The 12785-nt window shown below is 42.9% G+C and overlaps 1 protein-coding gene across 1 annotated transcript; it reads right to left on the reverse strand.

The window, feature by feature from the left end:
- Positions 1-2108: 2108 nt before the first annotated feature.
- LOC149311193 (RWD domain-containing protein 1) lies at positions 2109-12330 on the reverse strand. Its single transcript, XM_089530535.1, has 7 exons — positions 11653-12330; positions 9518-9583; positions 8001-8131; positions 6856-6999; positions 5045-5177; positions 3906-3968; positions 2109-2388 (listed from the first exon to the last, which is right to left on the reverse strand). The coding sequence occupies exons 1-7, from the start codon at positions 11723-11725 to the stop codon at positions 2276-2278; spliced, it is 723 nt and encodes a 240-aa protein (XP_089386661.1). The 5' UTR covers positions 11726-12330; the 3' UTR covers positions 2109-2275.
- Between the last annotated feature and the right edge of the window lie 455 nt (positions 12331-12785).

Consider the following 12785-nt stretch of genomic DNA (forward strand, 5'->3'; position numbering starts at 1 on the left):
AGAAAGGGGCAGCACGTCTCATAGGGATGAATGGGGCGTGCTCTCATGGGACGCATGCGCCCCCACACTGCCACGCTGCCACGTGCATGAGCCCCATTCATTTAAATGGGGCTCGAGCATAGGCGTTTGTTATTTTACGTGGGGGAGGTGGTCTGGAACAGAACCCCCACGTAAAAAAAAGGGTGCATTGTAGTTACATTGGTTTCCTCTCTTTTCTTCAAAAGAATTTAAACAGCATGCTACCCATAACCACAGGAACTACCTACCTGGGTGGGCTCAGAGCTCTACAAGGGGTGGAAAGTGGGGAGATTTTCATTAAGAGCATAGAATGGGGGGAAAAGATGAAAATGTACAAACCTAGGTTAGGTTCTCTGATAGCTACTATTAAAAAAAGTTTGATCATGTCTTTCATCTAATTTTCTGCATTTTCCACCCATTTCTGATGAAAGGTTTTACCTGTTAAGGAAAAAGCAACATGGGATATACAGTGAATGAAATAAAACATGTATGTGAGAGTCAGGGTGAATGAGCAGAAGCAATTAAGAGCCACACAGGTGTAGAAGGTAATGGAATTAAAAAGTCCTAAATGCCAAGGACTGAAATGCAAAGTGGATAATTGAACACACCTGAGAATTGTTAAGTGGTCAAGGCTGAGATGATGAAATCATTAATTCTGGGTAGAAACAAGAGAACCAATGAGAGTGGATGTACACGACCACTGGGTGGAAACTGACAAGAGTGGGTGGTATTATCCAAGGACTATAATAATGGCTATGAATCCCAATGTATTGTGTGGGTAGTATTGTTGTATTGGATAGTTTTGGAGCTGTATATAGTAGAATAAAGTAGATCTTTTATATAAGACTACTGAGTTGTCTGGTGTCTTGAGTGAAGATACAAGAGCCAGCTGGATCCTGAAGAAGTGGGAAGACTTCTGTGGAAGCAAGAGTGAGAAGGCTTGGAGAGTTTGTCAGGGTCTTCAGCCTATTCGCTGTAACTCTGCTGCTTTAGAGCAAAGCTTTAACCACTGGCCAAAACTGGTCAGCGCCGGTGCGTAACAAGGTGGTGAGTTCGAGCCAGAGGTGAAGAGCTACAACTCCCATCATCCCTGACACCTTGTTCTCACTTGACAGTCAATTGTTACAGAATGATGATTTCGATTCAGAGCCAAAGTGAGATGGTAGCAGCAAAATGGGAACAAGCTTGAGTTTTCTGGTTAATAACATGTTCATCTTGATATTTATTTATATGCTGCCTTTTTGGACCAAGTCCAACCATGCTGACACACAGGATGGTCCCTCCTGGAGTCTAGTGCAGACATCACTATATGTGATGACCTCAGGGTTCTCGGCCTCTACCAGCAAGTCCTTAATGGATTCTGTCCAAGGAGGGATAAAATATTTATATAAAATAAATAAATGACAGTACTGTTTGTGACCTAACATGCCACATTTATAATAAATGAACTGAGCATGATTTTTCCCCATGGTAGTTTATTTCCTATGAAAATAAAGGAATGGCCCTGTAATTCAGGGCTAAACAGCTTATGATCTTCCACATTTTTCTGCAGTACCACTCCCATCAGCCCCATCACTGCCTACAGGGGATGGGAAACAACATCTTTGAGGACCTGCTTGTTTGCCAGCCTAAATGTAATTGAAGTGCAGGACAAGTGTGCAAACTCCAGGCATATACAGTTACTGGATTTCAGCAAAGCATCCTTCAGGAAAACTGTACTCAACATCCTCAACCATAGTCACTGATAATGTGTTAAACTTTTAGACGGGAGACACAGCAGAGACATCATACTTTTTCAAGTCAGTCTTTAAACTTCATCCTTTCCATTCTCCCAATTTATCCTCATACCATACATATTCTGGAACATTTGGAGTAGTGCTTTTACAAAGATAAGTTCCAGGGTGCTGCTTCTTAGAATAACTGTTCCTTCAAAGATAAATTCCTGTATCTGGAGACTGAAGAAAATATGAAAATTGTTTTGTTTTGATTTGCATCCAAAGCAGCAACAAGCTTTGAATTACAATTCACTTGAAGTACATTTTAAACTTGCAATATAATCCAGTTTCCTTAAGAATGTTAGAGATAAGCAATTTATATTTCAAATGTTAGTTGGTTTATTATCAGTGATGAAAGATGCCAGAGGAGAGGTTCCCTGGCATGAAAATATTTTTCCAAAGGGAACCAAAACATATCTTGGTGTCTCTCTGTACAAATGTTCAAATCTCTAGGTAAGTATAGATGGCACAGAAATTTCAGTCTAGTCACTGTCTAGATGGACAGGATTGTAATCTGGATCATCCTCTTCATCTTCCAATTCTAAGTCATCCATTTCCTGGAACAAGGATTCATCCACTTCCACACTGTTTCCAACTGATGGAGGAAAAAGAAAAGAGGAAGCTGAGAATTTTATAAAAGAAGAAACCAGTACCAAATGAGCTGCCCAGGAAGGCTTTTGAGATACTTTAGCAAAATTCTGCACTCTAGGGGATGTGAAGACATCATCCATAATGTGGGCAAAAACAATTGAAAGTACTGTGACAGGGCTGCAAAAACAAGTGATCTCCAGATCCCATAATCTCTGAAAGCTGGTCATACTCGCTAAGACTGAGAGCTCAAGAACATCTGTCCGGCAACATCCAGAGGGCCAACATTCCCCACCTTTGCTTTATATGCTTATACTGAAATGATGATAATTTAGATGTAAATACGATCTTCAGTTCCATTATGGGAAGCACAGGCTACATATTCAAAAGGCAAAGAATATAGAGTTCCTCAACCTTTGATCTGTATTTAAAACTCTTTTCTCAGTCTAAAGCAGTGGTTTGCAACCTTCCTAATGCCACAACCCTTTAATACAGTTCCTCATGTTGTGGTGATGCTCAACCATAAAATTATTTTCATTGCTACTTCATAACTGTAATTTTGCTACTGTTATGTTATGTTTTCCGATGGTCTTAGGTGACCCCTGTGAAAGGGCCGTTCGACCTCAAAGGGATCACGACCCACAGGTTGAAAACCGCTGGTCTAAAGCAACCCTGAGCTAATCAAGAGACTAACAGAGTAACAGAAGATGGAAGAGAAAGTATCTACTCTCCTGAGGTTGTTCTTCCAACTGCACATATTGGGTGTTCATAACACCCACTGTAGTTGAAAATGTAGCTTGGGAAAGTGATTTTGAAATGAAAACTATATGAGGATGGGTAGAAAAGACTAAGCATCTGCTCTTCACTCTCCTATTTTCCACTCACTGTTTGCTCATTATTTCAGTTTAAAAGATAACTGAACTAGAGTCTGATTATAACTTAAACCAAACTAGAAAGTGATGTTCCTTCCCATTTCTAGGTTACAGAATATCACAGTGGAGCTAGGGTGACCTCTTCTGGACTGGAACTCTAACAGCTTTCCTTTGATTTGTTATTGCTGCTGTGTGCCTTCAAGTCACTTCAGATTTATTACGACCCCAAGAAAACTATGAAATTCATGAGGTCACCACAAGTCAACAGGTGGTTTGAAGGCATGCACATGCGTGCACACAGACATGCACACACACACACACACACACGGCAAACCTTTCCTGGCAAGATTTCTTCAGAGAGGATTTGCCACTGCCTTATTCTAAGCCTGAGTGTGTATGAATTGCCCGGCGTCACCCAGCAGGTTTCTATGGCCCAGCAAAGATTCGAACCCACATCTCCCAGAGCTTTAGTCCACCACTCAAACTACTAAAGCGCACTGGCTCCCTTTTATTTACTATTACTATATATCTGTTGAATTAACTTCATCCTACTTATACCAAGGCTGCAATCTAAGCAACACTTTAAAAGGAAGCTGCACTTAAAGCAACAGAATTTTCTTCCCTGTCAACAGCTGCAAATAAAATAAGTTACCTTCTTCTAAAAACTGAATGTCAGAAGTGTCAAGATTATGATCTGTTTCAAACAGCTGTTTTCCTGTAAGAGAAAAATAGGGATAAATTGTTTCACAGTTACTAGAATTATGACAGTTATAAATATATTCTTTAGGCTCTATGCATCTCTAACCAGGGAGTAAGCCCCATTTAAGTCATTGAAAATGCACTGTTCAAAGATGAATTAATTTTTCTCTCTGTAATATTCTTGTCTCTTACATTCAGCGTCCAATGCTGCAATCCTGTGCCCTAAAAGATGGGCCAATTTAGACATAATGCTATACAACAATTTAGTGTTGCATGCACAGGCCCTTTGAGTTGGCACAAGTCTTGAGTATACACATGCTTCTCTTCATCAAACACACAAGAAAAGACCAGAAGCTTTGGCTTCTACTTTGAAACCAGAATTCAGCCAAGTTCAGACAGAACAAGGAACACTTATTTAACAGTGGATGTTTCCAGTCTTCCTAGGACTGCACGAGAACAGGATGGAATAGGATCAGGCAGATCCATCCGTATCACATACCACTCAACCATAGCAAAGCACTGTATAAGAACCTGTCCCTTACGCCCTATTTTCAACTGTGATTTGCTCTGAGTAACATGGTCAGCACTACACCATTGATCGCATTTCTCTTTGACTTATAACAAAGGGAACAGTTAAATTACAAGACCACAGTATCTGTGAAATTATTAAGACACTTCCTACTACCTTCAACAGAAGCCTCTACTAATACTCTTGTTACTACCTTTTTGTAGTTTGTTCAAATTGGTGGCTTGGATCAAAAGAATCACACAGTAATTTATTTTGTGTTAGGGATTTTTTTTTAAATAAGATAGTATCTTAACCAGTTTGCTACAGCATGAGCTTAGTGTTCAAAACATAAAGAAGGAAAATAGTCCATTCAAGTCTGTGCTGTAACTCTTTGAAGCCTGACTCTAATACAGAAACAAAGTGAAGCCTTCCAGATGTTGCTGAACTACAGCTACCAGCATTCCTCACCACTGGCTATGCTGGCTAGAGATTATGGGAGTTTCAGTCCAACATCATCTTGAGGGCCACACTTTGCCCACCCCTGCTCTGGAAGATATGAGACTCAGAAAAATGTAACGTCCTACCTGTTAGCTTATTTTTACCAGACTGCTCTTCTTCTTTCATCCTTTTTCTTTTAATTTCTAAAAGCTCAGCATCAAATCTTGCTTTCCAGCTTAAAAAGTTTTCAATGGTGACCGGAGTGCCATGGAAACAATGCTATGCAAGAAGAGGAGGAAAGAGAGGCAAAGAGATCAAGATAACTGCTGAAAAACACAACCATGGACATGGGAGCCCTTTAATGCTCCAATCATGTTATGAGCATATTTATCTCCAACTTTGAAAAACAGAACTGCAAACACATGTATTCCCTCATAAAAAGTTACACCAAGAGTGATCATGGTGGGACAATGCTACCCAAGCAGGAAACACAACTACTTTCTTAACAGTAATAGTGTGGAAAACTACAATAATCCTGTTCACAAATGAGGAACAGCAACAAAAGAATGGGACCAGGTTTTATAATCCACACAAACCAAATGCCAATCTAGTCGTCAGAGATTCAGAAACCGCAAACCTCCTTCTACAGTGAAGAAGCTTACCAGCAAACAGCTATTTATTTCAGATCAGGGATGGGAACTGTGAAACTCTCCAGATGTTGTTGAACTGAAACTCACAGCATTCCTCACCACTGGTTATGCTGCTTCAGGCTGCTGGGAGCTGGTGAACAACAATATCTGAAGGGGTGCACAATCCCCACCCTGCTTCAGATGGTTCAAGAGAATGTGAACATGGACTGGCAGCTGAACCCACAGCATGCTCCACTTCCAACAATCATGCAACGCCTCCATCATACAGTGCCTCCTCCAAGCATAATGCAAGCTTTGGTGTCAATTTGTCTTCAGATGTGACATCTGCAAGTTGATAGCTTCCGATACAAAAATAAAAATTTCATATGCACAGTTAGCATTCATTTATGAACCTGCTTCTATGCTAAATGGAAGCAAATTTATTGTTGATAATTGGAAAACCAAAGAAACACAAACACAAGAAGGCACAATGAACAAATTCACTGGTGCACACTGGCAGATCATTTATGTAACTAAACCATGAAACTTAAGTCCACAGGTTGTTTAGTATACCACCCAAACCTGGCAGCGTTTATTGTTCCCAATTGTTTCTTCCCAAAGAAACCAGAGGAACAAGCCTGAGACAAAGCTTGGCATCTTCCTCTAGTTTTTTTTAGAAGAGAGAGAAGTAGATTTGTGGCTTCTGCTGGATTTGGACACAACAGACTTCCTATAGCTGTACTGGCTAAGTGCCAGTGATCAGCTGGGGCACACCAGTTTGTCATAACCTGCAAACTGGGCCAATTATAATCATCCGTACAGACACCAAAAGGTTCTTCTATAATTACAGAACTGGAAGTTACTTCACCGCCTCCCCCCCCCCCCCCAAGATAATTTAACCAGTAGGAATCCTTAGGTAAATCATCCCTGACAAGTGGGAAGCCAACCTCTTCAGCAACATTATTATGCTATGGCTGTTATATGGTTCTTATTCTAATGTATTATGATACTGACTTAAATTTTTCCATATCCTTTGGAAAATACCAAGTTTAGGCTTCCAAAAAAGAGTGATCTACCAATAAGTGCTGATATATTTTGTAAATTAAAAGCAATAATCCCGCCAACCATTAGAACATATTACCCAATTTGGCTTCAACTGATTTCATACAGAAATAATATCCATTGCTACCATACTAATTGAAAAACTACCATGTTTTTCTCTTTACTACTTCTCTTTGCTTTACAGGGCATTAGTGCATTTAAAGACTGCATGTAATCACTAGAAAGGTGGATACTTATAACATTGTATTGATAGTATTGCTTTTCACCTTTTCTGCCTCCTCTGCTTCTTTCTCCTTCTGTTTCTTTTCCTCTTCTCTTCTTGTTTTTATCTGATCTACTATTTCATTTAATTTCTCTTGCACAGCCGATACTAGTGTGAAGATCATTACCATACCAAGGTTCTCTTCTGCCTGAAATTACAAAGGGAGAGTATCATCACTCAAAATGAGCTTGGTAGAGCAAATAAAAGATCTGTGTTAATTTTTAATGCAAAAAACATTTCATAGTAAGCAGCTCCCAAATAGAAAGCAGTTCCCACACACCGTGTTCAATGACTATGTGTATGTACTTTCAAGTTACCTGTTGACTTCTACCAACCTTATGAATTCCATAGGTTTTTCTTAGGCAAGGAATACTCAAGAGATGGTTCAGCCAGTTTATTCCTCTTAAATATAGCCGACAGCACATGGTATTTGTTGTTGGTCTCCTATCAAAGTACTAACCAGGGCTGATCCTGCTTAGTTTCCAAGATCAGACATGATCTGGTCTCTTAAGATATAGGTCCTTACAAATCTTTAAAGAGAGTCTCGAGAGGGAGGGATTCAAGAGGCTACAGACAGGAGCCCTCTCATATAATGTTGGATCTTCATCCGTTTACTGTAAAATTCAAACAGGACAATTGCTCTCAGACGATGACTCCCTGTGAACTACCTGTACTTAGTAAGACTAATGTGGTAAATCTGAGATTTTCAACTGGCAAAAAACTAGCCTAATGTCCCCTATCTATATACTTCCAACTATGTTGGTGGGATGGAGCATCCCATAACAGAATGAAGGTATGCTGGCCAATTTAATACCATAATCACACCATAATCACAATAACAGTCAAAGGCATTTAGAACCCTGCATATATTTTTATTCTTTTTTTACATTTACGGATTATGGTATCCCCCGGGGGGTGGGGGACGGATCCACTGTGGATACCAAAGACCGGCTGTACAGATGAGACACCAACAACAGTTGAATTGTCCTTCCTTTAACTATTTATCCATGAATTATTTTATATGTCTTTGCATATCATGAGCCCTGGGAGAAAATGAGGGAAGAACATGACATAAAATTCTGTTTCTCCTATTCCTGAAACATATTCACATGTACATTGGTACATGTGTTTGTTTTGGATGCTACTCACTTGCGCCAGTAATAATTTCAATATGTCTGTAACATCACCATCTTCAAGATTCTCTTGAGAAAGAAGTTCATAAAGTGGGACTTCATCTGGATATTTCTCTGGATATGTGAATTTGAGGGTTGTCTGAACAGCTGTAATGCAAAATAAATAAATAAATAAATAAATAAATAAAACCCAATATTATGATAATTGGCTCAAACTTTCAATTCTAGCTAGCAACATTTAACACTAGTGAAACTGTAAGCAGCCTGGTGCACATGTCCAGGAGCAGGAAGCTTTGGCATATTGTTGACATGCAACACATTTGTGCTCAACTGCTCCTCAAGCAAATGGTAATAACTGAATAAAGTGCAGATCTACCATTTGTGGTATCTTCATCATGTTGTGTGACTCTAGTACTCTGGCTTTTCATAAAACAAAGTCAGAGTCATAAAGTGGGAACAAACACATGGTTTGTAACTATAGACAAAGAAAGCACAGTTTCATGTTCACACATCAAAATGAACAAACCAGGGAGGGCAAGTCTGCAGTTCTTTGGTATCTCCAGACTGCAGGGAGAGTCAAGTGAGAGATACTGAACATTGTGCATCACCACATTGGGCTATGGTGGTGATGTCTGAAGACAGCTGTACATCTCATACCATCAACACAAATCAATTCTAACAAAGCTATATCAGGTAAGGAAGCAAGCTATACGCCAGCTGCTTTCAACACAGTCCTGAACCAGGCCGCCAGGAATGGATTCTGTACGCACATTCTTGGCCCAGTTCTTTGCAAATGACGCAGCCTCTGTGCGGTTTCAAGCTAGGTTCAAATTATGAGTCATGTAAACAGCATGCCCCCAATGTGGTTGTGTGTTTTGGGCCATAATTCAGATTTGAGCATCCACTAGCGACAAGCCCGTGTTGTCCCCAAAGGCGGCGCATGCATCTGGATGCCATTGTTCCTAATGGCGGCGCAGCCACATGCAAGTGCCGCCATTGGGGACAGCAGAACTTGGGCATCTGTGGATTTTGGTATCCATGGGGTGTGTGTGTGTCCAGAATGGATCTCCTGTGGATACCAAGGTCTCACTGTATTTTTGTTGAAAGAAAAAGTCAGAAAGATTGGGGTAGAAATACAGCAAGGTTACCATCAGGCTGTTTTGCCATCACACTAAGACTCCTTTTTGAACTCATGTGTTAAGAATGGAGTAGAAACTCTGGGGGTGGGATCCTACTCTTCACTGCACATTCGTTTTTAACACTCTACAAGGTCCTACTTAGCTGAAACCCTACCATGGTGACTTGCCCAAGCCAATCTAGTGCTTATTATGAGCTTGGATTTTCCAGCTAAATACCTCAAATATGCCACCATTCAGAAAAAAACAAAGATCTGTAGGCTACTGCCTCACAAATTGATCACTTTGCCATGTAGCTTCCATCAGCTTTTGAAATCATGATGTCATACTTTCAAGTACTTCAGTTCTCTAATGGGAGACCTTCATCCATCTGACTGTTTATAAGCAACAAACTCACTTTCGTCATTTTCTCCTGCTTCAGACGTCACAGTGATAGTGAAAGTTGGGGGCTTTTCTGCTAACACTGTGGAAGAAAGTAAAAAGTAATTAACAAACCCCACAAAATACTTTTCCACACAGGGTAGCTTTATTTTGTACCACCAGCAATTTACACGAAGACTTGCTCAGCCACAATACAAAGCTAAGCAGATTCAGAAATGCCGTTTTCTCCTGCAAATGGATTTAAACTTCAAATTGGTTTCAACTTCACAGGCGGTCCAAGGAGATCAAATGATCACAGCCTTCCGATTTGTCATAATTTGAAGGGAAGCCATATCCAGAAGCCTTAACCCAGCGATTCCCAAACTTTGCTCCTCTGTATATTTTGGACTTCCTCTCCCAGAATTCCTGACTGTTGGCCAAGTTGGTTGGTCCTTCTGGGAGTTGAAGTCCAAAACATCTGGAAGAATTTGGCAATGTCTGGCTCAACCCTTTGAATAACCAGCACAACTCAATACAACTACACATTCTTTTCATGCTGAAGATCAAAGGAACAAACCTTAAAATCTCCAATTAGTAGAGCTGCTAGTTGGTGCAGATTTAGCTGGACAGACCCAATGTTTAAGAGGGCCACACTGTACTACAATGAACCTGGTTGGCCTTGGGATGGCAGCTGAACCTACAGAGGTTGATGAATTGTAGGGCTGGATAGCAATAGCAGCTTCATTTGTATACTCGATTCATTCTGCCTAAGCAGTCTCTAAGTGGTTTAGAACGTGTAAGCGAATTGCCACAACAATCTGGGTACTCATTTTAGCAACCTAGGAAAGATGCAAGGCTGAGTCAAGCTTGAGCCTGGCTGGTACTGAACTTGCAACCCTATGGTTTGTGAGTGAGTGAGTGGCTGCAGAACAGGCGTTTGACCACTGAGCCCCCAGGGCTGCATGTGAAGCAACTGCAGAGTTGATCCTCAGGATTAGCAACACACAAGTAGGATGTCCTGCACCTTGTAGGTCTAATCCTTTCTTTCCAACAGTAGCCAATATCATGACTGCATCCCTCATGACACAAAGACTACTCCCTTTACAGTGGGCCCTCCTCCACATTGGCTGGGGCTAGGGGTGAAACTGGGGAAAACGCAAATAAAAACCCACTTTTTTAACCTGAGAGACCGAACGCCTCTCTACGAACCTCCAGGTCCTCCAGCGCAACTCTATGGTCAACTTCTGCCAGAGGCTGACCACAGAACCACACTGGAAGGCCCACAAATGCCTAGGGGAGTGTCTTCTTTCTCTAGGAGCCTCTAGGTCCTCCAGTGTGACTCTATGGTCAGCTTCCAGCAGAGTCGTGCTGGGCCCACAGAGAATATATTAATCAACTCCCTAAAGGATCAAACCTGCAAAAGTCAAAGAGGCAAATGCGGGGTCCCTGGGGCAGAGCTGGCAGCCTGGCTCTTTCTAGTGGCTGCACGCTGCAGAAAGAACCCAGTTTGAGGCCGCTTTAACTGCCCTGGCTCAGTGCTAAGGAATCTTGGGGACTGTAGTTTCTGACAGAGGAGCTTAAATCTCCCACAAAACTACAGTTCCCAGAATTCCCTGGGATTCAGCCAGGGCAGTTGCAGCAGTGCAGATACAGCCCTACTTAAGCAAGCTGTTTAATGCTGAAGCTGGGTTGGCTTTTTCAAGGGTACCTTTCATCTGCTTTTAACTTTTAAAAAACCAGTCCTGGGGTGTTTGGCGTTTCCCAAATTTCTTTTGGACTTTTCTGCAGACATGTTAATGCATTACCGTGAGCCGCCTTGGGTCCCAGTCTGAGAGAAAGGCGGCGTATAAAATAAAGCGAATAAACGGATTAAAATAAAAGACCCAGTTTCTGCCTTTCCAGGCCAGCAAGGGGAGCCCGCCGCCCTGGGAGACAGGCGGCCCAGGAATACATGCCGTAAATGAATTACAATGAAGGCACGATGTCTCGTTTTCCCAGGGCAGCAAGGAGAGCCTCTTCAGGGGCCTGGCCCTCCCTCCTTAGGAGCATTTCCGAAGAGAGCAAGTGGAAGAGGCGTGGGCAACGCGGGGCCCTCCAAGCATCGCCCCAAGGAGGCGCCCTGAGTTCGAATCCTGCCCAGAGCACACTCTCTCAGCCTCTCAGGGGAGGTACCTGTGAAGGAGTCCGGGTAGATGGACTCCAGGGCCTCCAGCTCGTTGCGCTGCTCCTCCCCGTAATCGGCCATGGCCCCCGACGACAGCCATCAAACGCCCGACCCCGAACTAGCCCCGCTATTGCCGCCGCCGCCAGAGGGCGCCCGCGGGCAAGGAAGGAAAGAGGGGAAGGCGCAGGCGGGGAATGGCCCCGAAATGGCGGAAGGGGAGCGAGCGTGTGCTTTCAGGAGGACGACGCTGACACGCGCAGGCGCACTGAGCCTCCCCGCCTCCTCTAGTCGCTCCTCCAGTCGCAACTCCGCGGCCTGGCAAGGGCATCCGTTGTTCTGTAATCGATTAAGCCTGCCTGCCGCTTTATAATGCTTTCCTTTCAAACAGACGTTAGGAGGGGTTTTTAGGGGAGGGGGCGTGGCTTGTAAAGAGTAACCCCTCCCCCGCAGGAAGACGTTGGGAGGTTAGGTTTCTTCTGTGGGGGCACGGCTTAGTTTCTTCTGAGGGGCTTGGCTTGTAAAGGGTAACGCCTCCTCCACAGAAAGACGATGGGCAGTTAGGTTTCTTCTGAGGCGTGACTTGGTTTTCTTCTGAGGGGGCGTGGCTTGTAAAGGGTAATGCCTCCCCCGCTGAAAGACTTTGGGCAGTTAGGAGGCGGAGTTTGGTTTCTTCTGAGGGGGCGTGGCTTGTCAAGCCCTGAGACGAACCTATCACAGGGTTTTCTTGGCAGGTTTCGTCTTGGGAGCGGGCGGGGTTTCCTTTGCCAGCCAACGAGGCTGACTACTAGTGATTAGAATACTCTTATAGTGCTGCTGTTCTACTTTAACTGCTCTTGCTGCCTCCTGTTGCATTCTGGGATTTGAAGTTTAGGGAGGGGCATTTAGAATCCTCAGCCAGAGAGGTCTTAGGCCTCACTGAACTACAAGCCCCAGAATGCAACAGGAGGCAGCCAGGGCAGTAAAAGTGGAATGACAGCGCTATAAGAGGGTAGTGCAGTAATGTGGTGATAGAGTATGATTTACCCAAGGTCATGTACCACATTACCACACTACACTCTTACAATGCTGCTATTCCACTTCTAGGGACCAGGGTTCAAATCTCTGCTGGAACATGTTCAAGTCACACTCTCTCAGCCTCAGA

This window comes from Sceloporus occidentalis, unplaced genomic scaffold (genome assembly GCF_023333645.1).
Source record: "Sceloporus occidentalis isolate IW3139 unplaced genomic scaffold, rSceOcc1.0.p SCAF_6, whole genome shotgun sequence".
Taxonomy (NCBI): Eukaryota; Metazoa; Chordata; class Lepidosauria; order Squamata; family Phrynosomatidae; genus Sceloporus; species Sceloporus occidentalis.